At 41.8% G+C, this 27,851-nt stretch overlaps 1 protein-coding gene and 1 pseudogene across 2 annotated transcripts; both read right to left on the bottom strand.

The window, feature by feature from the left end:
• Nucleotides 1-1,421: 1,421 nt before the first annotated feature.
• LOC119800290 lies at nt 1,422-4,622 on the bottom strand (annotated as a pseudogene).
• Nucleotides 4,623-8,988: 4,366 nt separating this feature from the next.
• Nucleotides 8,989-11,934, bottom strand: LOC119800025 (antigen-presenting glycoprotein CD1d-like). 2 transcript variants are annotated; one of them, XM_038310030.1, is made up of 6 exons: nt 11,809-11,934; nt 11,314-11,583; nt 10,807-11,085; nt 10,095-10,373; nt 9,331-9,436; nt 8,989-9,230 (listed from the first exon to the last, which is right to left on the bottom strand). In XM_038310030.1, coding segments are annotated over exons 1-6 (990 nt in total). In that variant the 5' UTR covers nt 11,864-11,934; the 3' UTR covers nt 8,989-9,229. The 2 variants fall into 2 exon arrangements, with proteins under 2 accessions (XP_038165958.1, XP_038165959.1); XM_038310031.1 differs by lacking the exon at nt 9,331-9,436.
• Between the last annotated feature and the right edge of the window lie 15,917 nt (nt 11,935-27,851).

Genomic DNA, 27,851 nt, shown 5'->3' with positions numbered 1-27,851 from the left:
TCTAAATAGCATCTCATGTAGACTTACATGTAATGTCTGTGGAGTGTGATCCCCTGTGTTGTTACCAATCCTCTTATCCATTGATTAAACTTTCTTCTCGAGTACTAAAGCCCAATGCAGAGGGCAAAAATTAATCTTTTTTTCTGTTTTGTCAAGGCCAGGTGAGCAGCTAGTCTTTAGAGGTCAGTTGTTCTTGGAAGGAATCTCAGACTCTTCAAGTCTCTCTTTTGTCAGTTGTCCATCAATGTGAGGATAAGTCAAAAGCTTTGCTTTATGTACTGCAGCTCATCCCTAAAACCACTAGGTCATATATCATCAGGGATGAATTGCATACAGTTGCCTGGAGAAGATGCTGTGTACTCAGATCGAGTACACATACTTTCTTTCATAATGGAATATCAACAGTCGGCAAACCTGGTGGTGAGATAACACAGACCAAGAAAAACAAAGATAATATGTACATAAATGTGGCTTTTATATATAAAGCTAAGTCTGCCCCACTGTTCTTTTTCCTCAGACTAGAAAAAAAGAAAAAGAAAAAAGGGCCTTGAGTTCCCTTCTAAATCTATGAATTACATTACTGCAAAAGAGACTTTCTGTTCCACTATGACTGTATGAACTCATTATGTCAATTTCTTTCTACTAGGCCTCACCTGCTAATGAACGTACTACTTCCTGATAGTGCCATGGGCTGGTAACTTGACCTTCAATAAATGGGTTGTTGGAATACATTTCAAATGCAAATTATAGCAGTGTTTGAGGGAAATATCTCAAGGTAAGTAGATATACACTATGAGTTCTTTTTTGAAATACAGTGATTCCAAGTAAAACCTCAAGAGACCTCCTCAATTTTATTTTAAAGAGAATACACCCATCAATCATAAATGCATGTTCACAATAGAGACTCTGTCCTAAGGTTGTCATTATGGAATGTAGGACTAATATTTTCTTTTAAAGAGTCACAAACTGGAAGCCCTTGGGTTGTCATTAGATGAACATCTATAAGGTGTGGATCTAAGATAAAAGAACAGTGCTGATATTTGCAAATATTTGAGATTAAAATCTGTATGTCACCTCTCCTCTCAAATAAGTATTTCTAGGTTTCCTGAAACCTGCAGAGATCAGCCATGTTGGCATTGAACTTTACACTTTTCAACAAACTTGGAACCATTGGTTTGGGCAGGATTTGTGCTTTCCAGTTGAGTGCAAATCCCATAAAATACTGCCCACAGCTCATTCTTGGCAGGTATGTGTATTTGCAATTGTGTTTGTTCTAAACCACCTGGGCTTTCACAAACTTGTAATACAATGAAAAAGAAATTAATTTTTGAAATAAATGTTGAAAGTGTGTGTTGGTTGTACCTCAATTTCTTCAAGGTTCTTTTATTCTCCTCAGTTCCTCAGCAACAAGGAATGAAGTTCTAGAGCCGGAAGGTCTGAGTCTCAGGAAAGGCAGAAATAAGGAAGACATACAGGATGTCTTGATAGGAGCTGAGAGAAAAGAGAGCGGCCCTTAGGAAAGAAAGGGAGGTAACAAAGCAGGGGTGTTGGGAAAGGAACACATGAAAGGCGAGACTTACCGGCGCTTCTTGGTGTAGATCACAAAACCGATTACAGCACATATTGGTACTAGTACTACAATTAGTACTAGAACGATGATAAAAAACCCATGGATAAATGTTTGCCACCTGCTCTGGAAGAATACAAGGTATCACTAAACAAAGAACCCAGAACTAGTTCAAGTTCCCTATTCTAAGTACATGTGAGGAAGCCATGCCATTCTTTTTTCTTTATCTAACTCTATCGTTTTAGTCTTCGTGAGGTTAGACTGACCATCTATCGCCAGGATTTGACTGTATGCTATCCAGACAGATGTGAATCTGTCTACCCCAAATCTTGAATTTTCTGAATGACTTCGAGTGCTTACCTCATCTTAGCACTGACCTCTTTATCTATAAAGTCAGAATAGCAGTATTTGCTGCAAAGCTAAGGGATGAACTGATATGTTGGTAACACAGTGGTCAGTGCTCACACAGGAGGCATCAATAACCTACAGCTATACCTCGGGACCTGGGTCCTCTATCCTGGGGAATGTATCTTACTGAACTTCTTTATTTGCCCTTTGCCTCTTGGTCTTCTGAGTTTCTGGGTCTACTTTCCTCTTATATATAGAACATCTTACCTCAAATTTACTGGGATTGATTTCTGTATCTAGAATTCCCCGTTCTCTCTCTCCTATGAGAGTTAGGGGTTTCATATCTGAAACTCAGTTTGTTCAGTTCTTACTCCATGCTTGAATGGTACTCTACTTTCTCTCAACCCAGGCTACAGTTGTTTTTCTTACCCCGATAGAGGGTGATATCCTGTCCTCCTAGACTGCTATGTTTCACGCAGCAGGCCAGGCCAGCCTCCTTTCCAGCCTCCACATCCAGGGTTGCTCAGAGATACCATGTCTCATAAGCATTGGGCAGGTAGTCACTCCTCTGAGGACTATTTTGCTCCTGCTCACCCTGCATCCACATCACCCACACAGGCTTTGGGTAGAAGCCAGAGACATGACACACCAACTGTAGATGACCATGTTTAGGACTGAGGCCACTGGACAACCAGGCCACGGGCTTCTCTGTACCCAGAAAGAGAATAAAAATATCTTAAAGCAAGAACATTTATAGTAGAGGCTCCAGAATTCCTATCAAGTTCATGCTTTCCACAGGTCCACTTCTGGAGATGATGTTGCCTATTAGTCTAAATCCATTTGTATCACTGTGACTAGGGAAACCATCCCTGACATCTCTACCCCTTCCCTGATGCAAGTGTTTTATGAACATACTCTAGAACACCCTGAGTTCAGCTGATATAGCATGTCTCAAATACCACCTGGATCAGTTCTGATCCCCAGTGTTTATTTAAATCATAAGAGTGATTGTCAGTGACAAGAGTAAACCCCACATGCCTTATTCACCCCTTCTAGGCCTTACCCTTTCTCTAAAGCTTGCAGTGATGGGAAAACATAGGGAGAGCCGGGGTGAGGCTAGCAGGCTGACCTTCTCTCTCTAGCTCTGGCTTCCCTGCCTCCCGGAGGCCATGGACAAACTTGGGGCAGATGTCATACAGGAGCCGTTGCGCTGTTTCCGTTGTCCCAGGATCACCATTGAGCACTTTAATGACCAACTCTGTCCAAGGTGGGGCATCTGGTGCCTTCTGAAAGGAAGTTCCTTGAAAACTCAGGATATATTCTCCTTGATATGCTGCATATAAAAAGTTTTCTGAAGCGTTCTCAGAGTACAGGTCACACCCAGCAGACAACTGGATCTCAATGGGATCTGTAAAGGAGAGTGGCTAGAGATTCAAGTATGGTTAAGAAGTTTGGACGAAAGGAGAAGAGATTGGCATGGAGATAACAGTTAGGTCCCAGTTGAAGAAAATAATTGCAGTGTCCTGGAACAGAGACAGGGATTATTTTCAGAAGAGACAAGGATCTCTCTAGACAGTTGGGGTCTGGGATTCTCTATCACCCAGTAGGTACCTTTCCAGGGCTCCATCCCTCCACTCACAGTGTATATTAGGCACCATTTTGACAAATTCCTGTATGTCCCTGGTAAAGCTGAATCGATAAACTTGAAATATACGCTGCAAGTGCTCCCACTGCTGGTCACTGAATTTGCCCTGGGACCAAGGCTTCACGAAGTCAATGGTGTCCGAGGCATTACTCCACCGGTGCGTTTGCAGATCCCCCAGCCAAGCCAAGCCATTCGTGTTTGAGCAACTATTGTTTGGGAAGGAAGAGGTCTATAGGCAGCGGAAGGGGAAATTCTTTTGCTGGGCTGAAACCCAAATAAACACAGTAAGCAACCAAGTCAGCGGGCTGGGTTGCAAAAGGAAGTTATGGTTCAGAACTGCATTTAGCTCTGAGAGCGATCAGCATATGTTCTGCCCACCACAGTGCTTCAAGCCCACCAAGGTCGACCTCCACCCACCCCATCACAGTGCTGCTAGCCCCGCACTCTCTTCTTCCTTCTCTAGGCCCTTTAGTGCGTGCACACTTCTACTCACATTCAGGTTGTACCCAGATCCACGGGAACAACCGAAACAACGGTAGGTACCACATGGCGCGAGAAGTTTACACAGCCCTAGGCTCCTACTTCTCCACTTTTCTCTTCACACTGCCTGAGGACAACAGCTCTGGGTTTTTGGCAAAGTGCAAGCCAAATCCAGAAGAGCGAGCTCTGGCAAAGGAATTATTCTTTTACAAAGTCGCCCCCTCGTGGTTAAGTGTTGGAATGCAGCTTTAATCAGCACCTCTGAGCAATCAATCTACTTTTCTCTACCTTCTTTCCGTTACACTAAAGAAAGGTTGAGACCGGTTTGCCATCTCAATGTTAAAAGTGAGACATAACGTCGTATTTGTGTTACAACTCCGATGACATTAAAAATGCAAGGGAAGAAAAGGAGAAAAGTTTCGACCTGGCTGGCAGTGGTTATCTGCAGGCGTTACTCTGTTTTACACTTCTGACTCCTTCCAGATCTCCCCACGTTTATAGTAAATAAGGAGAGACATGATTCTCACAGCGGTACACTGAGAGGATAAGACCGGGTGGGCTAAGTTCTTTCACATCACTCATATCCCCAAAGTCTCCTGTATCAGGGGTCCCCAGACTCTTTCACCTTAACCTGGTCTGTTCTCTGCTTGCCTTGTTTCTCTGTCTTCCCTGGCTCCCTTTCAGGAGAGTACAGGTGTGTTTTATTTTATTACACTATATCATGATTTGTACAAATTGTAGGCTTTGCGGAAATCTGATGTGAAGAAAAGCTGAGAGTGACAAGATGTGCACACCCTTTGGGCCATAGCAAGGGGAAACGAGCTGCGGTATCTGCATACAAGAATCTTTCCTTCAGGCTCCCTGCCCTCTGGCTTCTTCCTCTGCCTTCCCACCGACTCTCAACCATCTCAAGTTTGTGAGAATAGAGACAGCCCGTGGTTTGGTCATTCCCTGTTTCTCACGCTGGGAATCTCACGTTTGTGAGAATAGAGGCAGCCCGTGGTTTGGTCATTCCCTATTTCTCACGCTGGGAATCTCAAGCTGGGAATCTCACGTTTGTGAGAATAGAGGCAGCCTGTGGTTTGGTCATTCCCTGTTTCTCACGCTGGGAAGAAGCAGTGACAAAACATTTACTCAGAACTGAGTGACCCCAAGAAAGAAGTCATCACTGGTAAAGCAGACTCCCACAGACACCGGATACCATGTTCCTCATTCCTTTTTATTCTCTCCTTCGTCAGCTTGCTCTATCTTTTTGTCCTGTCTCTTAAGTGGGTCCTCTTCTGTACATCCCCACCTTCATCGTCACCCTAACCTTCTGTTTCGTCTGTATGGAAACAGCCTCCCTGGGAAGAAGTTATCATCAGGATGGCCTAGAGGAGCATCCTGGCCCTGCTCTTGTCTGCCTTGAGTGTCAACTGGGACCCTACTCAGCCTCACATGCTCCAGTGCCTTAGATGCAGCTTCTTCCTGACTAAGGTCTCTGCACAAATAGGTACCTTAGGGAACTCATTCTTCCAAGCCCATGCCTAGCTGTTTCCACTCAAACCAAACCCCAGTGCTGTTTTCTCAGGAAGAGCCTTCTCAAGCTTCCCAGGTGGTATGAGCAAAGGCAGGAGAGCTAGACAGCCCCATCTCCACACCCTGCACAGAGACTAGCTTTATGGGCCTTTCTTCCTAACACATGGGCCTTGTAATTACGGAAGTGTTCGTTCATCTGCTTCTTTGTTCTTTCTATAATCACCTGTAGGGATATCAGATCCTAAGGGTCACATCTCCTGACCACGACTCCTTCCATTCTGCCTTCATTAATTTTACTCCTGCTTTGTCCCATTGTTGTAGAGCCCTGAAGGATAGGTTTTCCCTCTAGGCTGGGGTCTCAGGGGTGGCTCTCATCAACTAGACCTTATTTTACTGGATATTGCTCCCAAAACAGTCTGAAATGACACTGAAAAGTTTTTTTTTTTTTTTAACAAGAAAAGGTTAGTTGTGTGTGGTGGTGCATGCTTTAATCCCAGCTCTTGGTAGATGGAAACAGGCAACTCTCTGCTGCAGTTCCTGCTCCCTCAGTGATGTAAATTTAAACAAATCTTTTCCTCTCTAAGCTGCTTTTGGCCATGGGCTTTAATCTCAGTAGTGGAAACTTTAAGACAGCCTGTTATAGTCCCTTTCCACCTTCCTAGTTTCTGTCCTTACTCTGGGTTATATGCTCACATCTGGAGTTTGGGAGCTTTGAAATAGAGGAGCAAGAACATGCAGTCCTTTGGGATCTGTAGAAGGAAGCGGCGGGCTGTGTCCTGCCACCCGGCTAGCTTTACCCAAACTAATTATACGGAAACTGTATTCTTTTAAAACACTGCCTGGCCCATTATCTGTAGCCTCTTATTGGCTAATTCTCACATCTTCCTTTAACCCATATTTAGTAATCCAATCCGTGTAGCACCACGAGGTGTGGCTTACCAGGAGAGATCTTAACCTGCGTCCATCTCAGAGAGGAGAATCATGGTGACTCACTATGGAGACTGCCTGAAGCGTCTCCCCCACTCTGCTTCCTTTTTCCCACAATTCTGTTTTGTCTATTCCGCCTACCTAATTTTCTGTCTCTTAAAGGGCCAAGGCAGTTTTCTTTATTAATTAACCAATAAAAGTAACATAGACAGATAACTCTCCTCCATCAGGGATCCGATTTACCTCACTGAATACAACGCTTTCTATGTCCATCCATTTACCTGCAAATGTCACAATTTCGTTTATTTATAGTTGAATAGCACTGTATAGTGTTTATGTCCCACATCTCCATTATCCCTGTCAGAAGAGATCATTTAGGTTGTTTCCATTTCCTACTTATGATGAAGAGCAACAAACATGGCTGAGAAAATATCAGTGGGGTAGGATGTCATGTCCTCTGAGCATATGCCAAGCAGTGGCATAGCTGGGCCATGTGCTGCATTTATTTTTAGACTTTTGAGAATTCTCCAAACTGTTTTCTAGAGTGAATGCACCAGTTTACAAACCCACCAGGAATCAATGAGAGTTTCTATTCACCACATTTTCTCCAGCTTTGTGTGTGTGTGTGTGTGTGTGTGTGTGTGTGTGTGTGATCATTGCCTTTAGACTGGGGTGAGATAAAATCTCAAAGTTGTTTCTGTTTGCATTTCCCTAATTGCTAAGGATGATGAACATTTGCCAGAATATTACTAATTCTTCTTATGTTATCTGAGAATTCTTCTTCTCTGTCTTTAATGTTTTGAGTTGGTTTTTTTCGTATTTTTTTTCTGTTAATCCACTATCAAATGTATAGCTGGAAAGATTCTTCCCCACTCTAGTGGCCTCCTCTTTACTCAATTGTGTTTTTGATTGGGTAGAAGCGTTTTAGTTTTATGACAATCCCACTGGTCATTGTTAGTTAATTCCTGGGCATTGGAGCTCTATGTAGAAGGCCCTTTCCCACACCTCTATCCTGTAGTCTTGCTTTACAGTCTCCCAGCATTTTCAGTGTTTCAGGTTTCACTCTGAGGTCTTGAGTGTATTTGGAGTTAGCTTTTGTGCCAGATGGTAGATGTGGGTCTTATTTCATTCTTCTACATGTAGACATTCAGTTTTTCCAGAATCATTTGTTGAGGGTACTATCCTTTCTCCAGTGTGTGTTTCTGGCATCTTTGTCAATTATCAGATGACTGTAGTTTGTGTACACTCTTGTTTGTGTCTTCTATTTTGTTTAATTGATCTATATGCCTATTTCTGTGCCAGTTCCATACTGTTTTATTACTTTGGCTTTGTAATATGTTTTGAGCTCTGGAATGGTAATTGCTCAGCATTTTTGTTTTTGTTGTTGTGTTGTTTTGTTTTTGTCAATGATTACTTTGGTTATAAGGGTTTTTTTGTGGTTCCATATGCATTTCAGTTTCTTTGGGGAAATGGGATGGGAATTTTTAAGCAGATGGCAATGGACCTTTAATAGGTTTGGGTAGGGTGATCATTTTTACAGCATTAGGCCTATTGATCCTTGAGCATGAGATACGATGCTCCAGTGTCTCGGCCAATGTCTTTCTCAATCTCTTTCTCCAGAGTTTTTATTACAGACACCTTTTATCTCCTTACTTGGGTTTATTCCTGGATATTTCATTGTCTTTGAGAGTATTGTGAATGGGAGTATGTCTGCGATATCTTTCTCAGCAAGTTAATTGGTGTTGGCATATACAAAGGTTATTGATTTTTATGAGTTTATTTTGTATTTTGCCACCTTGCTGAAATTTTTTATCATTTCTAGAAGGTTTTTATTGGTAGAATTTTTGGAATATCATTTTATCTGCAAACAGGGATAGTTTTACTTTTTATCCTATTTCTATCCCTTTACTTTTATTTGTGGGTGACTCACAAATCAGAATCCTCTGCTGAATTGTAGATCAGAAAATGAAATCCGCAACTGGGACAGAGAGGCTGGGAAAGAGGCCAGATGCAGGGTCTGCATCAGCATATATAGTATAGATAGTATAAGAGGCCACAGCACAGTGGGCGGGTAACCACTAGCTGTAAGACTTCCTACAGCACCTGATCATCTCATTAGATGTTGAAAAAGCCTTCGACTAAATACAACATCCCTCATGATAAAGATCTTAGAGGGAGTAGAGATACAAGGAGCATACCTAATATAACAAGGGCAAAATACATCAAGTCAAAAGCGAATATCAAACTAAATGGAGAAAAACTCAAAGCAATACCACTGAAATCAGGAGCAAGAAATGGTTGTCCATTCTCTCTATATCTATTCAAGTGAAGTTCTAGCCAGAACAATAAAGCAAAAAAGGAGATCAAGTGGATACAAATTGGAAAAGAAAAATTCAAACTCTCACTATTTGCTGATGATATGATAGTTTACATACGAGACTCCAAAAATTCTACCAAGAAACTTTTACAACTCGTAAACACCTTCATTAGTGTAATAGCTCGTTCTTGGCAGGTATGTGTATTTGCAATTGTGTTTGTTCCAAACCACGCCGGCTTTGATAAATTTGTAATACAATGAAAAAAATTAATTTTTAAAATAAATGTTGAAAGGGTGTGCTGGTTGCTCTTCACTTTCTTCAAAGTTCTTTTATTTTCCTCAGTTCGTCAGCAAAAAGGAATGAAGTCCTAGAAGCCGGAAGGTCTGAGTCTCAGGAAAGGCAGGTATAAAGAAGACCTACAGGATGTCTTGATAAGAGCAGAGAGAAAAGAGAGAGGCCATTAGGAAAGAAAAGGAGGTAACAAAGCAGGGGTGTTGGGAAAGGAACACATGAAAGGCGAGACTTACTAGTGCTTCTTGGTGTAGATCACAAAACCGATTACAGCACATATTAATAATAGTACTACTATTAGTACTAGAACGATGATAATACCCATGGATAAATGTTTGCCACCTGCTCTGGAAGAATACAAGGCATGACTAAACAAAGAACTCAGACCTATTTCAAGTTCCCTATTCTAAGTACATGTGAGGAAGCCATGCCATTCTTTTTTCTTTCTTTAAACTCTATCGTTTTAGTCTTTGTGAGTTTAGACTGACCATCTATCGTCAGGATCTGACTGTATGCTATCCAGACAGATGTGAATCTGTCTACCCCCAAATCTTGAATTTTCTGAATGACTTCGAGTGCTTACCTCATCTTAGCACTGACCTCTTTATCTATAAAGTCAGAATAGCAGTATTTGCTGCAAAGCTAAGGGATGAACTGATATGTTGTTAACACAGTGGTCAGTGCTCACACAGGAGGCATCAATAACCTACAGCTATACCTCGGGACCTGGGTCCTCTATCCTGGGGAATGTATCTTACTGAACTTCTTTATTTGCCCTTTGCCTCTGGGTCTTCTGAGTTTCTGGGTCTACTTTCCTCTTATATATAGAACATCTTACCTCAAATTTACTGGGATTGATTTCTGTATCTAGAATTCCCCGTTCTCTCTCTCCTATAATAGTTAGGGGTTTCATTTCTGAAACTCAGTTTGTTCAGTTCTTACTCCATGCTTGAATGGTACTCTACTTTCTCTCAACCCAGGCTACAGTTGTTTTTCTTACCCCGATAGAGGGTGATATCCTGTCCTCCTAGACTGCTATGTTTCACGCAGCAGGCCAGGCCAGCCTCCTTTCCAGCCTCCACATCCAGGGTTGCTCGGAGATACCATGTCTCATCAGCATTGGGCAGGTAGTCACTCCTCTGAGGACTATTTTGCTCCTGCTCACCCTGCATCCACATCACCCACACAGGCTTTGGGTAGAAGCCAGAGACATGACACACCAACTGTAGATGACCATGTTTAGGACTGAGGCCACTGGACGACCAGGCCACGGGCTTCTCTGTACCCAGAGAGAGAATAAAAATATCTTAAAGCAAGAACATTTATAGTAGAGGCTCCAGAATTCCTATCAAGTTCATGCTTTCCACAGGTCCACTTCTGGAGATGATGTTGCCTATTAGTTTAAATCCATTTGTATCACTGTGACTAGGGAAACCATCCCTGACATCTCTACCCCTTCCCTGATGCAAGTGTTTTATGAATGTACTCTAGAACACCCTGAGTTCAGCTGATATAGCATGTCTCAAATATCACCTGCATCAGTTCTGATCCCCAGTGTTTATTTAATTCAATTTGTAGATTCCAGAGTGATTGTCAGTGAAAAGAGTAAACCCCACATGCCTTATTCATCCCCTCCTAGGCATTGCCCTTTCTCTAAAGCTTGCAGTGATGGGAAAACTTAGGGAGAGCCCGGGTGAGGCTAGCAGGCTGACCTTGTTTCTCCAGCTCTGGCGTCCCTGCCTCCAGGAGACCATGGACAAACTTGGAGCAGATGTCATACAGAAGCCATTGTGCTGTTTCCGTTGTCCCAGGATCACCATTGAGCACTTTAATGACCAACTCTGTCCAAGGTGGGGCATCTGGGGCCTTCTGAAAGGAAGTTCCCTGAAAACTCAGGATATATTCTCCTTGATATGCTGCATATAAAAAGTTTTCTGAAGCGTTTTCAGAGTATGCGTCACACCCGGCAGACAACTGGATCTCAGTGGGATCTGTAAAGGGGAATGTGTAGAGATTCAAGATTAGTTAAGAAGATTGGACGAAAGAAGAAATTGGCATGGAGATAACAGTTAGGTCCCAGTTGAAGAAAATGATTGCAGTGTCCTGGAACAGAGACAGGGATTATTTTCAGAAGAGACAAGGATCTCTCTAGACAGTTGGAGTCTGTGGTTCTCTCTCACCCAGTAGGTACCTTTCCAGGGCTCCATCCCTCCACTCACAGTGTATATTAGGCACCATTTTGACAAATTCATGTACGTCCCTGGTAAAGCTGAATCGATAAACTTGAAATATGCGCTGCAAGTGCTCCCACTGCTGGTCACTGAATTTGCCCTGGGACCAAGGCTTCAGGAAGTCAATGGTGTCCAAGGCATTGCTCCACCGGTGTGTTTGCAGATCCCCCAGCCAGGCCAAGCCATCTGTGCTTGAGCAACTACTGTTTGGGAAGGAAGAGATCTGCAGGCAGCGGAAGGGGAAATTCTTTTGCTGGGCTGAAACCCAAATAAACACAGTAAGCAACCAAGTCAGCGGGCTGGGTTGCAAAAGGAAGGTAGGGTTCAGAACTGCATTTAGCTCTGAGAGCGATCAGCATATGTTCTGCCCACTATAGTTCTTCAAGCCCACCAAGGTCGACCTCCACCCACCCCATCACAGTGCTGCTAGCCCCGCACTCTCTTCTTCCTTCTCTAGGCCCTTCCGTGCGCACTTCTACTCACCATCTGATTGTAGCCAGACCCACGGGAACACCCAAAACAACGGTAGGTACCACATGGCGCGAGAGGTTTACACAGCCCTACGCTCTGACTTCTCTGCTTTTCTCTTCACACTGCCTGAGGACAACAGCTCTTGGCTTTTGGCAAAGCACAAGCCAAATCCGGAAGAGCAGGCTCTGGCAAAGGAATTACTCTTTTACAAAGCCGCCCCCTCGTGGTTGAGTGTTAGAATGCAGCTTTAATCAGCACCTCTGAGCAATCTACTTTTCTCACCCTTCTTTCCCTTACACTAAAGAAAGAGGTTGAGACCGGTTTGCCATCTCAGTGTTAAAAGTGAGACATAACGTCGTATTTGTGTTACCATGTGATTTTTTTGTCATTAATTCCATTTGTGTGACTTATTACACTGATAGTGATTTTCACGTGCTGAACTGTCGCTGGATGTCTGTGATAAATTCAACTTGGTCTTGGTAGATAATATTTCTTTTATTTGCCTGTATTCATTTTGCAATGATTTTATTAAGGATACCTAGGGCTATTACACAGAGAAACCTTGTCTGAAAAATCAAAATAAAATAATTATAATTTAATTAGAATTGGATAGAGATCTTCTATATAAGTCTGTTAGAATTATGCTATGAATCTATTTTGACATGGAATTTTCTCTTTTAGTTGGAAGGCTTTTTATTACTGTTTGAATCTCCTCATTTCTTATGGGTCTGTTTAGGTTATTAACCTTTTCGTGGTTTAACTTTGCTGGTTTGGATGAATGTAGAAATATATCCATTTATTTTAGTTTTTCCAAATTAATGAAGTGCATGGTGTTAAATTATTTGTGTGTATATTTTGAATTTTTTCATGTCCATGTTTCTCGGTTTATTTCTGATTCTGATAATTTGGGTTGTCTCTTTCTTTGGACTAGTTGGGCCAAGGTTCTGTTGATTTTGTTGTTTATCATCTCGAGAATCTGTTCTTAGATCCACTGATTCTTTTTTTGTTCTCTTTGCTTCTGTCTCTGCTTTGATATTTATTTCTTGCTATCTAACTTTGGATTCGTTTATTCTTATTTTTCCAGGTTTTGGGGTTGTGTCAGTAAGTCTTTTCTTTGCTCTTTCTGATATTTTTAAAAATAGTACAGAGGGTTCATTTTGCTGTATTTTCATTTTTGTTTAGTTCCAGGATGTTTTTCTTTTCTTATTTCTTCTATTTTCTATTCATCATTCATTGATGCATTGTTTAATCTCCATTAATTTGTGTACTTATTAGAGACTTGTTTGCTGTCCATTTTAACTTTTATTGCATATGATACCATTTATTTGTTATTTTTTATTCAGATGCATTAGAGAAAGTGTGGGTATTACAATCAATTATTGTTAATGGGTTGACATTAAGCTATGTCTTTAATCCAGTAGAAGGACCTTTATGAAACTGGGTTCTCCAAATGTTTGGTGTATATGTTCTTAGGGCTATACATCATGCCTTCTTTGTTAATTGTTCCCTTAATTTGAATGAAATAGCCTTCTTTGTCTCCTCTGATTAGTTTTAGTTTGAAGTCTATTTTGCTCTGTATTAGGAAAGAGACCCCTGCTCGCTTCCTGATCCCATTGAATTGATTGGAATGATTTTTCCAAGCTTTCAAGTGGCATCTCTTTTTCATTCTAAGATGAGTTTCTGGTAATCAGCAGAAAATGGATCTTTTACATTCTGTTTTATGTGCATCCTGTGAAGGTGTCAAATCCCCTGGGACTGGAGATACAGATGGTTGTGAGCTGCCATATGGGTGATGAGAATTGAACTTACTCCTCTTAAAGAGCAGTCAGTGCTCTCAACCACTGTGCCATCCCTTCAGCCCCACAAAATGAATTTCTTAATCTATGCAGACAGCCAGTGGCTTTTTTTATTTAAAAACTAAGGCCATTAGCATTTAAAGCTATTATTGAAAGGTGTGTATTGGTTACAATCATTTTGATGTTTGTTTTTGTCTTTGGAGGGTTTTTTTTGCAATTTCTGTTCTTAATTGTAATTTGTATTTCAATAATCAGAGCGCTTTTTGTTTCATTCTTTATGGAGCCCCTTCACTGAACTTATTCTCTCTAGTCCAAAGTATTGTCTCTTGAGTTCTGCTTAGAAATGGTCAGCTGGGTATAACTGCTTTAGCATGTTTAGGTCATGGAAAGATTTTCTTTCTCCTTCCATTATGGCAGATAGTTTTCTTGAGAATAGTATTCTAGGCTGGCAGTCATGGACCTTTAGAACTTGGAATTCATTGCTCCAGGTTCTTCCGGCTTTTAAGTTCCCATTGAGAAAATGTGAGTTTTCTTTTTTATGTGACTTGTATTTTTCTCACGGCTTTTAATACTTTTTCTTTGTTCTGTATTGTTAGTGCTTTTACTATGATATACCGTAAGGGACTTCTATTCTGGTCTTGTCTAGTTGGGGTTCTGTGTGCTTCTTGAATCTGTATGGATATGTCTTTCTTATTTTGGAAATGTTTTCTTTAGTGATCCTGTTAAAGATATGGACTACGCATTGTAATTATGCAATATTATTATGATTATAATTTAAAGAGTTTGTCTTTTTCTAGTGACCCCATTTTCTGCTTATTCCTTTCTTGTGTCTTTTAAATTTTTTCAAACTCTTTCTTTGTGTGGCCTAACTCCTCTACTTTATCTTCACATCCTGATATTCTGCCCTCTGTTTGATCCATTGTACTTGCAAGGCTTTCCCATGAGTTTTCTAGTTGGGTTATTGGGTTCTTCAATTTCCCCTTCATTTTAGCTTCAGTTCTGTTCACTATTTTTATCTTTTATTGAGCTTGATTCTCAATCTTAGATTATTTTTGTTGTTACACTTAGTCTTGTTGTTTGTGTTTTGTTGAACATATCACTTAGTTATTTTTTCTCTTTGAGTTTATTCTCATTATATTCATTGATCTGTTTGCATCTCCTTTATCCACTTGAAGCCTTTGATGATATTTATGTTTTTTTTTTTAAATTCTGTGTACTGGAGTTCATCTGGGCAATTCTCAATGGAGAACACTTCTATAGGACTGGTGGATTTTTAGGGGAATGTACTGTCTTGACTTTCATATTGTTTTAATGCTGAGACTTAGGCATATATGCTTCTTGAATTGGTTGTGTGTCAGCAGACTGGACTGGTGCATAGGTTGTGCAATCTGGCCTGAACCCGGAGGTTAGGAAATACACAGACAGGACTTAATCAGGCTGGGTCAGGCACTGCTTGTTGACCCTGGTGTAGGTCTGGAAGTTAGATCCAGTAGTATCTTCCCCCAGACTCATAAGGCTGGGCCAGAGCACAGAAATGTGGACATGGCTGAGCCTGGTGGGCCTGGCACAGCAGCAGGAGGTGCCTGGAGTTTGGTGGAGCTCTGCCTGATGTGCAGGTAGGTTATTTGCATCTCTGCACCACATAAGCTGGCTAGAGGATTGCTGATAGAATGGAGTACAGGGTCTGGTGAATTCCAAAGAGGAGAAAGGGTCTAAAAGAAGGTAATGAACCCTGGAAAGCAACCAAGGGCAGACTGGAGTTGGGTCACCTTTAATTCTTGGAATGTGAATTTTCATAGCTTATATTCTAACTTTTTCTAATGTAACTTGTCCATTCCATCATGGCTTAATCTTCACAGAAAGCTTGTTAAAGTCTCCTAATGTTTCCTCATATAAATGCCCTACCTGACCTAAGTTGCAAACCATAATCTGTATTAGAACCTGAGACTACGTAGACTTGGAACCTAAGGGAAAACAAGATTCTACTGTTATGATTAAGTCACACAGCAATAAAGTGACTCCTAATGATATTCTTCTTTACTCATAGGTCAGTGTCTTGCACAGTCATCATCAGAGAAACTTTGGTCTGCAGTAGATGGGAACAGAGACCCACAAATGGATAATGTGCAGAGGGTGACAGACATTGGAAAACTCAGTCCTACATGGAATGTTCCCTCGGGGCTTAGGGAACTCTGTGCAAGTGAAGGCAGAAAGATTATGAAAGTTAGAGGAGCTGGAGAACAACACGGCTTAAATACAGTAGGACTGATGCACATATAAACTCACAGAAACTGAGACACAGTAGATTTTCACTATATTTTTTGCCCTCCACTCTGGTCTCTGCAGACTTACTCTTAGTCCTGTAGCACTCTGCAGAAACCCTGCATTTAGCTCCCATTCCCTGGAGACTCCACTTCTCGGTGGAGACCCAGGATCCACATAGCTCATTACTGTGGACTTCTCAGCCTTCTGTTCTAGCCTACCTCCATTCTTTATGTCACTGGCTGACAGGAAGAAACATTCTCTACTAAGAAGTCCACTTGCCTAGGATATAGAGTAGGCAACAGGAACCAGAGAAGAGAATGCACACCAAATAGAGACAAGACCAAATACACACACACACACACACACACACACACACACACAACTTCAAAGGCTGGAGAGATGGCTCAGAGGTTAAGAGCACTGGTTGCTCTTCCAGAGGTCCTGAGTTCAATTTCCACAACCACATAGTGGCTCACAACCACCTATGATGAGATCTGGTGCCCTCTTCTGGTGCACAGGCAGACACAGAGGCAGAGGACTGTATACATAATAAATAAAATCTTTAAAAATTAAATAAATAAAAAGAAAAACTTTAAATATCATTACTTTAGATGTCTAGATGCCAGGACAAATACCATAAACAGGAACAATATGCCTCTTCCAGACACCATCAGCCACATGCTTGCAGGTGCCCCTCTCCCACCTCAACTCAGTTCACTGGAGACTCCAGTTCTTGTTACAGACTCAGGGTCCCCATAGGCCTTTTATCCCGTCTCTCTAGATTATTCTTTGTCTTACTACAACCAACTTGCAGGAACTCCTCTTTGATATAGATGGGTCTTCTATCTATCTGTTGCTTTCATTGGTTAATTAATAAAGACAACTACTTGGCCTGATAGGTCAGAACATAGGTAGGCGGGGAAGACAGAACAGAATTCTGGGAGGAAGAAGGCAGTGAAACAGTCTCCATGAAGCCAGCCACCAGGTCAGACATGCTGAATCTTTCCCGGTAAGCCACCAACTTGTGGTGCTACACAGATTATTAGAAATAGGTTAAGCAAGATGTGAGAGTTAGCCAGTGAGAGGCTAGAGCTAATGGGCCAAGCATGTTTAAATGAATACAGTTTCCATGTGATTATTCTGGGGCTAAGTTAGCCATGCGGGACCTGGGCGGGAAGAAAAGCAGGCCTGCCTGCAGCTCATCACTACACCTCTTTCCCTCAATACTTCCAAATCTCTGAGGACCCCACTCTTGGGGTAGAAAAGATATAAACATTCATGTACCAAACACAAGATAGATACCCAGGATTTATAAAACAAAACAAACAAATAAAACCAAAAACATAACCACTTGTTGACCTTCAACCAGTAACAGTGGGTGACTTTACCTTCATCATATTTTAAAAAATAATTTATTTTTACTTTTGTGTGCATTGGTGTTTTGCCTGCATGTATATCTGTATGAATATGTTGGATACTGGAGTTATAAACAATTGTGGGGTGCCATGTGGATGCCGGGAATTGAACCTGGGTCCTCTGAAAGAGCAGTCAGTGTTCTTAACCACTGAGAAATCTCTCCAGCCCCCAATAGTGGGTGACTTTAATACCACACTTTGCCAAATAGACAGGTCATCTGGACAAAAACCAAAACCAAACAGAGAAATGCTGGAGTTGAATGATGTCATAAATCAAGTGCATCTAGCAGATATATACAGAGTGTTTCATCCAAACACAAAAGAATATACTGTATTCTCAGTAGCTCATAGAACTTTCTCTAAAATTAACAGCATACTTGGACACAAATCAAGTCTCAACAGATATAAGAAAATTGAAATAATACCCTACATTCTGACCACCGTGGATGAAAGCTGAATAACAGGAAGTATACAAATTCATGGATTTATATAACTCACTACTGAAGGAAAAGTGGAGGCAGAAATTAAAAAGGAAACTAAAAGCCTTTTTATAATTGAATTAAAATAAAAACACAACACACCCAAACCTATGGGACAAAATGAAGGCAGTTCTAAGAGGCAATTCCATAGCATATAAGCAATTTAAACAGCCCCAGAACCCCTACTGAAGTAGAAGTAGTAATTAAAAGTTTCCAAAACAAAGGAAGCTCAGGGTCAGATAGATTTTGCCAAGAATTCTACCATACATTCAAAGAAAAACTAATGCCAATACTCCTCAAATTATTATACAAAATAGAAACTGAAGGAACATTGCCTAATTCTTTTTACAAAGCCAAAAATGCCCTGATACCTAAACCACACAAAAATCCAACAAAGAGAAAAAAAATTACAGACCTATGACTCTAAATTCAAAAGTTCACAATAAAATACTTGGAAACCAAATCAAAGGACCCATCAGAAAGATTATTTACCATAATCAAGTAAGCTTCAGGCCAGAGATGGGGGGATGGCTTAGCATACATAAATCGATAAACATAATCTGTGGAGACACAGAACAGGCTTAGAGGGCAGGCTCCTCCTGGGACAGATGAGACCAGGTTGGGAAACGGTTGCTTGGCAAACCAAGCATAGATGAAAGCAAACTTTCTCTGCCCATTTCTCAAACGTTCTGTCAGAATCTGTACCCTGGATAGGGAAGTGGCCTTTGAGCGCAGTCCTTCACTCTCTACCAGTTACAAAGGAGTGCTTTGCTTCTGTATACATTTTGCCTTGTTTCTATGTACTTCTTTTCATTTTTATCACTGTTATTAATTGAGGTATTGTTTCTTGCAAGGTGAGGCAAGAGTTTCTTATGATCATGTACGTGAGTAAAGGGGGTTTCAGAGATGAGGTAATGCTTTTTAGTCTGTATAAAAAGCCATACAAAATAAAGCTTGTTATGCAGTTGTTCACACTCTGCACCCCCTGTGTCCTGATTTGCATGAGACCCTTACCCAGGGACCCCAACGCACTAGACGTTGACAATAATCTGCCATAAAACTAACTAAAAGATAAAAATTACATGATCATCTCATTAGAGGCAGTAAAAGCCTTTGACAAAATCAACATCCCTTTGTGATAAAAGTTCTGGAGAAACTGGAGATACAAAGGACATACCTCAACATAATAAAGGAAGTTTACAGCAAGTCCACAGCCAACATCAACCTAAACAGAAACTCAAAGCATTTCCACTAAAACCAGGAAAATCTACTTTCTTCAGACCTGTTGAATATAGGGAATATAGACAGGGAAGGAAGAAGTCATAATATCTTTATCTGCAGTTATGAATTTATATATAAGACCTCCTACAGGAAACTTCTACAGCTGATAAACACTTTCAGTGAAGTAGCACAATAAAAAATTGTATTAAAAAAAGCAGTAACCTTCCCATATATTAATGACAGATGGAGAAAGAAATCAGGAAAACAACATCTTTCACAACAGCCTCAGTAAAAATAAAGTATCTTGTGATAACTCTAACTTATGATGCAAAAGACTTACATAGTAAAAATTTTAAGACAGTAAATAAAGAAACTGAAGACACAAGATGAAAGATTTCTGATTCTCATGGATCAGAGGGATTGATATAGTGAAAATGGACATCCTATCTAAAGCAATCTATAGATTCAACACAATCACCATCACAATTCCAAACAATTCTTCACAGAAATTAAAAAGACAATTTTCAGCTTCATATGCAAACACACACACACACACACACACACACTTACCAGGATAGCTAAAACAATTCTGAATTATAAGAGAAATCTGGGGATATCACATTCCTGATTTCAAGTTGGACCACAAAGCTAAAGTAATAATAAAAAGGCATAGTATTTATTGGTATAAAAACAGACATGTTGATGGAATGGGATCTAAGACACAGACATAAGTCTACATACCTATGAATACCTGAATTTTGAAAAAAAGGCTGAAAATAAACACTGAAAAAAGACAGCATCCTCAACAAATGGTGCTGGTCAGACTGGATAGCTATATGTAGAAGGAGGTAAAAAGATCCATATTTATTACCTGGCCCCAAACTCAACTTTATATGCATCAAGGACCTCAATATAAGGACAGATATTCTAAATCTCCTCGAAGAGAAAGTGGGGAATAGTCTTGAACTCATGGCACAAAAATAGTCTTTATGAACAGCATACTAATAGCACAGTAACTAAAAACAGAAATTAATAAATGGAACCTCATGAAGCTGAAAATTTTCTGTATGGTAAGGGACACCTTTAAGCAAAGTGGGATCCTGAAAAAAGGTGAAAGATCTTTAACAGGTACACATGTGATAGAATGTTAATATCAAGAATATATAAAGAACTTTTAAAAACCTAGATATCAAGAAGACCAATACCCATTTGAAAATAACCATATGCAGCATAGCAAATGTTCAAACTTGGAGTTTCTGGAAGAGAGGAGTGTGTAAGTAGTAATGGCATGACCACTTCATGGTATGGTTAAGGGGGAAGGTTTTAATGCAGATATGAGGGAGAGAACATCCGGGGACATCTCGAAGAGTCCACAGCAGAGAGAGAGAGAGAGAGAGAGAGAGAGAGAGAGAGAGAGAGAGAGAGAGAGAGAGAGAGAGAGAGGAGAGAGAGGAGTAGACTCAACATGGCCATCATCATGGACCTGGCCAGGAGAGAAGCAGGAGTTGAATAGAGAGGGTGGGGGTGGAATTGAGAGATGAAGACAAAGAAATAGCTGAAATAGCAGGGTTATAAGCAGAAGTGAGTGGCTGAAGGGAGGGAAGCCCATGAGCTGGAGAAGTTTAGGTGGTAAGGAGAACTAGGTACTTGTAATACTGAGGGAGCATGGAGCCCAGCATGTGCTTTGGTATGTTATTAGGCACCATTTGTCCCTTCTGCCAGTGATAAGGGAATGGATCTTTTTGTAAAAGGGAACTTTTTTCCCAAGTTCCCAAGGAATGTTGACTTCTGTCTAACTGCCAGAATCTGGGGAGATGGAGTTCCTTTAGACCTGATAAAGCTCAATAGCCCTGAAGGCAGAGAGTCACATAGACTGCCAGGGTTTCTTTCACTGAAAAAAAGGGAACAACAACTTTACAGTTTGGTTTATTTAAAGGAATGAGTTGTGTAACTGGCAGTTCCAGGCCATGCCCTGAACTTCAGAGGTCATAATGGCTGGGAACTACCTCCTGAATATACTTCCTGAAAATGCTTATCTAAATGCATTTCCTTCTGGCTATCAGATCACCCTGCAGTATTCCACAGAAATGTGTGAAAGCCAAGGAGAGGATTAGCTGAATCACAGATTGCCTTTGATGACAACTGTACACACAGAACTAAACAGAGAGTTCTCAAATGATGCAACACAAATGACTGAAAAACACTTAAAAGAAATGTTTAAAATTCTTATTCATCAGGGGAAATGCAAATAAAAACTACCTTGAGATTTCAACTTGCAAAAGTCAGATGGTTTTTAAAAAAGGACAGCTCATGCTGTCAAGGATGTGGGCAAAGGGGAATACTTTAATTCATTGCTGTAGACAGAAGTTTCTGTCCCACCCAATCCCACAGACATTCAGTCCCAAATAAACACACAGAGGCTTATATTAATTGTAATTATTTGGCCTATTTCTCAGGCTTATTACTAACTAGCTTGGAGCAGCTGTCTGAGACTGATGTGCTGAGACTTTGCTGGTGGCCACCACCTCGTGGTGATGCACAGATTAATGGAGATGGGTTAAACTAAGATGTAAGAGTTAGCAAATGAGAAACTGGAGCAAACAGTGATTTAAATAATATGGTTTCTGTGTGATTATTTCAGTTCTGAGCAACCGGGACAAACAAGTGACTTCCACACAACACTTGCTTGTTTCAGTCTCCTCAAGAACTGTAAAAAAGTTCTGATTAAGCCCATGGGAAAGACACAGGCTGATGAACACCAGCCAAAGGCATGTCCAGATAGTAAAAGAAACTGATTGCTCAAGAACAGGAAGAGTCTTGTAGTTAGATACTGACTGACTATGCTGTGCTTTGTTCTGCTTTTGTATATAAGCCTGCTTTGAAATAAACTCTGGGCTGGTTGGTATTTCCAACAGATCTCCTGTATTTATCCTGGTTTTCTGTCTCAATTTCTTTCAATTTGCCATTTTCTCAACCTTGCGCCCCCTTCCAGACACCCCACCTGACTTTGTTGGGGCAGGCTCTGACAAAAGGTTATAAAATCTCCACTGGGAATCCTCTACAACTGATAAACATTTTCAGCAAAGTAGCAGGATACAAAATTAACATACACACAAAAATTCATAGCCTTTTTATATAAAAATGACAAGCAAAGTGTGAAAGAAATAATGGAAACAGTACCTTTCACAAAAACCTCAAAAATACCTTCGGATAACTCTAACCAATCAAGTGATAAACTTGAATAATAAAAACTTGAAGACATTGAATAAAGAGACTGAAGAAGCATGAGGATCAGGTGGGTGAAAGACACCATTGGGGCCGTCTGGGTCCTCATGGGTCTGGCCTGCCTGAAGCATCCGCAGGCCCCCTGGTGCCTTGCAGTGCTGGTTGGATGATTGCCATTATCGTGAACAAGTATACGGTAGAGGTGGGAGAGAAAGAGAGGCAGGATGGTTTGTGTGCTGTGCTAAGAGGGAGCTCTGAAGAAGTGAGGGTGCTGAGGAATGGGCTGATGTTGACAGCCTGCTTGCCACTCTACCAGGTGGCATTTGGGCCTGGGCTGCTGCCAGGGACCATGTCTTGGTCCATATCCCAGCAACAGCCAGGGTCTGTGTTGATGTCCATGACTTCAGTAACTACTGAAGGCCATGTGTATGACTGGGTTGTGGTCAAACACCTGAGTCCATGTTGGTGTCTGAGGACCATCCTGCCAGCAGGACCATGCTAATCTGGATGGCTTGTGCTACCATTTGGGGCCATGGTGACCTCCATGCCCAGACTGTAGCATAGGGCCACGTCTTGATCCATGGCCCTACCTACCACAATCAGCGTCTGGATTTATATCTGTGGCTTCTTATACCATTGAACACCATGCAAATACTTGGTGTCTGGAAAATTATCTGAGGCCAGGTGGGGATCTGAGGGTCATACTACAGACCTGAGTGGCTTTTGTAGCCAGGAAGTGCCATGGTGATGTTCAGGTCTGGGCTGCAACTGGGGACATGTCTGGGTTCATGGCCCTACCATACCCAGAGTCTGTGTTGATGCCTTTGGTTTTTTTTATACCATTGAAGACCATCCCGATGACAAGGGTATGGGCTACCACTTGGGACCATGTTTGTTGCCCAAGGGCCACTCTGTTTTTGGGGCCATCCTGATCTGAGTAGCCTGTGCTCCTGCCTGGGGTCATGGTGACATCTGAGCTTGGGCATCATGTTTGGGTCCATGATCCTACCACAGTTGGTGTTTGTGATATCAGGGACCTATGGTGCCACCAAAGGCCACACAAATGTCTGGGGTCTAGGCTGCTTTCTGTGGCCATGTTGGTGCCCAAGGGTTGTGCCACCACTGGGACCATGCTCATCTGAGTGGTCCACACTGTTACCTGGGACCATGGTATTGATTGTCCTGGACAGGGCTACTGCTGAGGGCCATGTCTGAGCCTGTGGTCCTACCACAGTCAGATTCTATGTTGATGTCTGTGACCCATCATACCACCAAAGGTCCAATGGATGCCTGGGGTCTAGACTGTAACCTGTGGCCATATTGGTGATGTCTGAGGGCCTTGCTACCTCTGGGGTTGTGACAATTTGGGTGTCCTGCACTGCAACATAGGGCCATGTTGCTGCCATGAGTTAATTGTCTGAGGCCATAGACGGGCAGTAGCCAGGGTCTGGGTTGATGTCCATGTCTCCTGTTGCCACCAGGGACTGAGCAGATGCCCAAGGTCTAGACAGCTACTTGACACTATTTTGGTCTCCAAGGGCCTTGCTGCTAACAAAACCATACCCATCTGGGTGGCCTGTGTTACTGCCAGGGCCATGGTGATGTCCAGGCCCAAGCTGCTACCAAGGGCATTTATGGATTTGTGTTCTTGCTGCATCTGAGGTCTGTGATGATGTTCATGGCCCATGTTACCATGGGGGTAATAGGAACCATGTGTGTTGGAATCCAATGGCTATTCTGAGATGGCTCTGTCCCTTACTGGCCCTGGGATAGCTGGTCCTACCCGTTGCTGAACACTTGAGCAAGGGAGCTGCCCCTGCCCTCCCCCTCCATGAGAAGCTTGCCCCTGCACTCAGTAGAGTTGGCCCCAATGGCATGGGCCTAAGAGAACTGGCTCTGTTACTCAACTGAGAGAATGGTCCCAGTGGCTCTGACCAATGATTTCAGTTACCACTCAGAACCACATCCTGGGTATAACATCTACCCCATCTATAACCTGCTTGAGTTTGTGAAGGGACTGGTTTCATGCATTGATAACTGCAGGATCTCCATGACTCAAGACAGTAGCAAGATATCTGAGAGGAATTTCAATGAGGGTCCAGTGATGATGGTTTTCTAGAGGCCTTGAGCCAGACCAATGAAATGACTCATTGCAATGATCGTTTTGTGGGTGGGGCTGATTGAACAAAAGGGTATACTTCAATTGAATTGAAGACTCAGACCTAAGTCCACACACCCATGGACAACTGTATTTTGACAAAGAGCTGAAAATACACACTGGAAAAATAGATATCTTCAACAAATAGTGCATGTCAAACAGGATATCTGCATGCTACACAAAGCCCAGTTCCAAGGACCTCAACATAAAGCCAGGTACAGAAGGGAAAGTGGAGAATAGTCTTGAATGCATTGGCACAGGGAGGATTTTATGAACAGCACTACAATAGCATAGATACTAACAACAACAATTAATAAATAGAACCTCATAAAGCTGAAAATCTTCTATATGGATGGCAAGGGACACTATCATTTGCACAAAATGTCAGCCCGTAAAATGGGAAAAGATCTCTAATACTTAAATGTTTATGTCACCAAGTAAAATTTCCAGTGTCATTAGTGAGGTACATTTTGTTGAGTCACTAGCCAAAGGGATCCCATGGTATCTCCCAAGCAGGTTATTGCCAAGGGTGTTGATTTTTCCATGATGGTAAGTCCCTGCTGCTGAAGATAATAATACCCATGTTCCCAGGTGTCCAGGAAGATGCCCCCAGCTAGTTCCTTGGGCAGCTGAGGAGAGGGAGCCAGAAATGTCCAGATCCTATTGCCATACTCATGAATATCTTGCATATCACCATAGCACCTTCACCTGGCGTTGGATGGAGAAAATGACAGAGCCCCACATTGGAGCACCAGACTGAGCTCCAAAGGTCCTGATGAGGAGCAAAAGGAGGGAGATCATGAGCAAGGAAGTCAGGACCCTGAGGGGTGTGTTCACCCATTGAGACGGTGGGACAGAACTAATGGGAGACCACCAAGTCCAGTTGGAATGGGACTGATGGAACAGGCGACCAAACCAGACTCTCTGAATGTGGCTGATAGTGGACTGAGAAACCAAGGACAACGGCGATGGGCTTGGACTCTACAGCATGGACGGGCTCACTGTGAGCCTTGTCAGTTTGGTTGCTCACCTTCCTGGACTTAGGGGGAGCTGGGAGGACTTTGGACTTAACATAGTGAAGGGAACCCTGATGGCTCTTTGGCCTGGAGAGGGAGGGAGTGGGGGTATGGGTGGAAGGGAGGGGAGGGAAGGGGGAGGAGGAGGGGAGGAGATGGAAATCTCTAATAAAAGAATGAGGAAAAAAAATAATACTTATGTCATGTAACATGGAGAAGTTGTGCTGGTAGATAGCTAAAACCTTCACTCCTTCTGACTAGAATTTATGTTACTTGAAAGTAATCACCAATATTACCCAGCTACAAACCCTGATACCTACCAGGATTACCTATATTCAAGATATACTGGTGCAATAGTCTCACAAATGTTGTGGGAGTAACTACCATTTTCTGATTGGATTTAATGCTCATGTCTAGAACTCATACTTGACAGTGCTATTATCTCTAAGAACTTGAAACTAGGGGCTGGAGAGATGGCTCAGAGGTTAAGATCACTAACTGTTCTTCCAGAGGTCCTGAATTAAATTCCCAGCAACCACATGGTGGCTCACAACCATCTGTAATGAGATCTGGTGCCCTCTTCTGGCCTATAGGCATACATGGAGGCTGAATACTGTGTACATAATTAATAAATAAAATCTTATTTTTTAATTTTTTAATGATTTATTTAACTTTATGTACATTGGTGTGAAGGTGTCAGATCTCGTGGAACTGCATTTTCAGACAGTTGTGAGCTGCCTTGTGGGTGCTGGGAATTGAACCCGGGTCCTCTGGAAGAGCAGTCAGTGCTCTTAACCGGTGAGCCATCTCTCTAGCCCAAATAAGTAAAATCTTAAAAAAAAGAACTTGAAACTAGATAGATCATGAACCTGGGGGAAAACCTACTACTAGTATGCTAAAGAAACATAGCAATAAAATGACTCTTGAAGACATAGGACCACCATACATCAGTATCTTGCTCAGCCATCAGAGAAGCTTCTTGCAGTAGATGGGAATTACCACAGTAACTCACAAGTGGACAATGTGAAAAGAGTGTGAGATACTGGAGAACTTAGTCCTAAATATGATGTCATCACCAACCCCCTCCCCTCAGGCTTCAGGAACCTATGCAGAAGAGGAGGCATTGTACAGACAATACTACTAATGTATTACAGTACTACACCTTTAGTGTGGAGCCTGCACTATAGGACCATTCCCGAGCCGGGCAAGGGCCTGGAGATTTAAACACACCAAGACACACAGACAGAGACATTGGCCATTCTTGAAACAAGAGTGCCCCCTTTATTGTGTACCAGAGCAGCTTATATCTGGATAGCCATGCCCCAGCCAAACCCACCAGAAACCACTCCCCTGCCATCAGGAACTCCTGAGAGTCTCATGCTCAGAGTAGCTACAAACACAGGAAAAACAAGTTGTTTTGCTCAAAGCAGCTATAAGAATAACAGGTTGTTTACAGGAAATTCAGGGTCTGGGTTCACAGCCCCCAACAAGACATAATGATTGTAAGTACCAGATGATTGCGAGGTAACATTCTTTTTCAGACACAATAGCACTGATGCACATGTGAACTCATAGAGACTGTGGCAGCACACACAAGTTCTACAGCTTCAATACAGACAGAATCCCAACACTGAGAAGGGGAAGCGGGCATAGGCTCTCAATCTATCCAAGAAGACATCTGCAATTGATACCCACTGGTAATGAAAAAATGAAAAAATCAATTTTCTCCAGTGAAGCTTTACTTCATATGTCAACCACAATCCAGGGCAGACCCCATGCTGAGGAGTCAATAGATATCCAACAGGAAATAATCTCAATTGTATTTATTGTATTGTTTATTTCTTTGGGCAATATTTTTGTCTTATTGATCTTTTGTTTGCTTTTATTTTCCTTTTTTTGTGGGAGATTTTGTTTATTTAGCTTGTTTCTTGTTTGTTTTTTGGTTCTTCTTTTGAGAGAAAGAAAACATAAATTTGAGTGGTAGAGATGGGACCATCTAGGAGAAATTGGTATAAGGGAAAAACATGATTAAGATATAGTATTTATTATATAAAAATTAATTTAAAAAGAAATTATGTACTGTGATGCTTGATGTTGCTTTGTTCTAGGATGCCTGAGTATTAAGGGACTGTAGTGTTTGATGTCTAGCCAGTGTTTGAAGATCTATGACAAAGAAATGGAAAATCATTGCCTTGACTAATAGCATTAGGACTAGTATGAAAGTTACCAAAAGACATTTGTATTGGAGTTGTCCAGTAAAGAATGATTTGATTTTTATGAGCTCTGCTAATAGGAATGTCTATATTGGGCCTTGCAGTGGCTTGAAAGAAAATGGCCCCCAAAGGGAGTGGCCCTATGAGGAGATGTGGCCTTGTTGAAGGAAGTGTGTCATATTGGGGACAGACTTTGAGGTCTCTTTTGTTCAAGCTTCCTTCAGCATGACTCAGTTGACTTCCTATTGCCTGCAAGACATAGGACTC

The sequence above is a fragment of the Arvicola amphibius genome, chromosome 13 (genome assembly GCF_903992535.2).
Source record: "Arvicola amphibius chromosome 13, mArvAmp1.2, whole genome shotgun sequence".
Classification (NCBI taxonomy): Eukaryota; Metazoa; Chordata; class Mammalia; order Rodentia; family Cricetidae; genus Arvicola; species Arvicola amphibius.
This window is presented reverse-complemented; position numbering and strand designations above follow the sequence as displayed.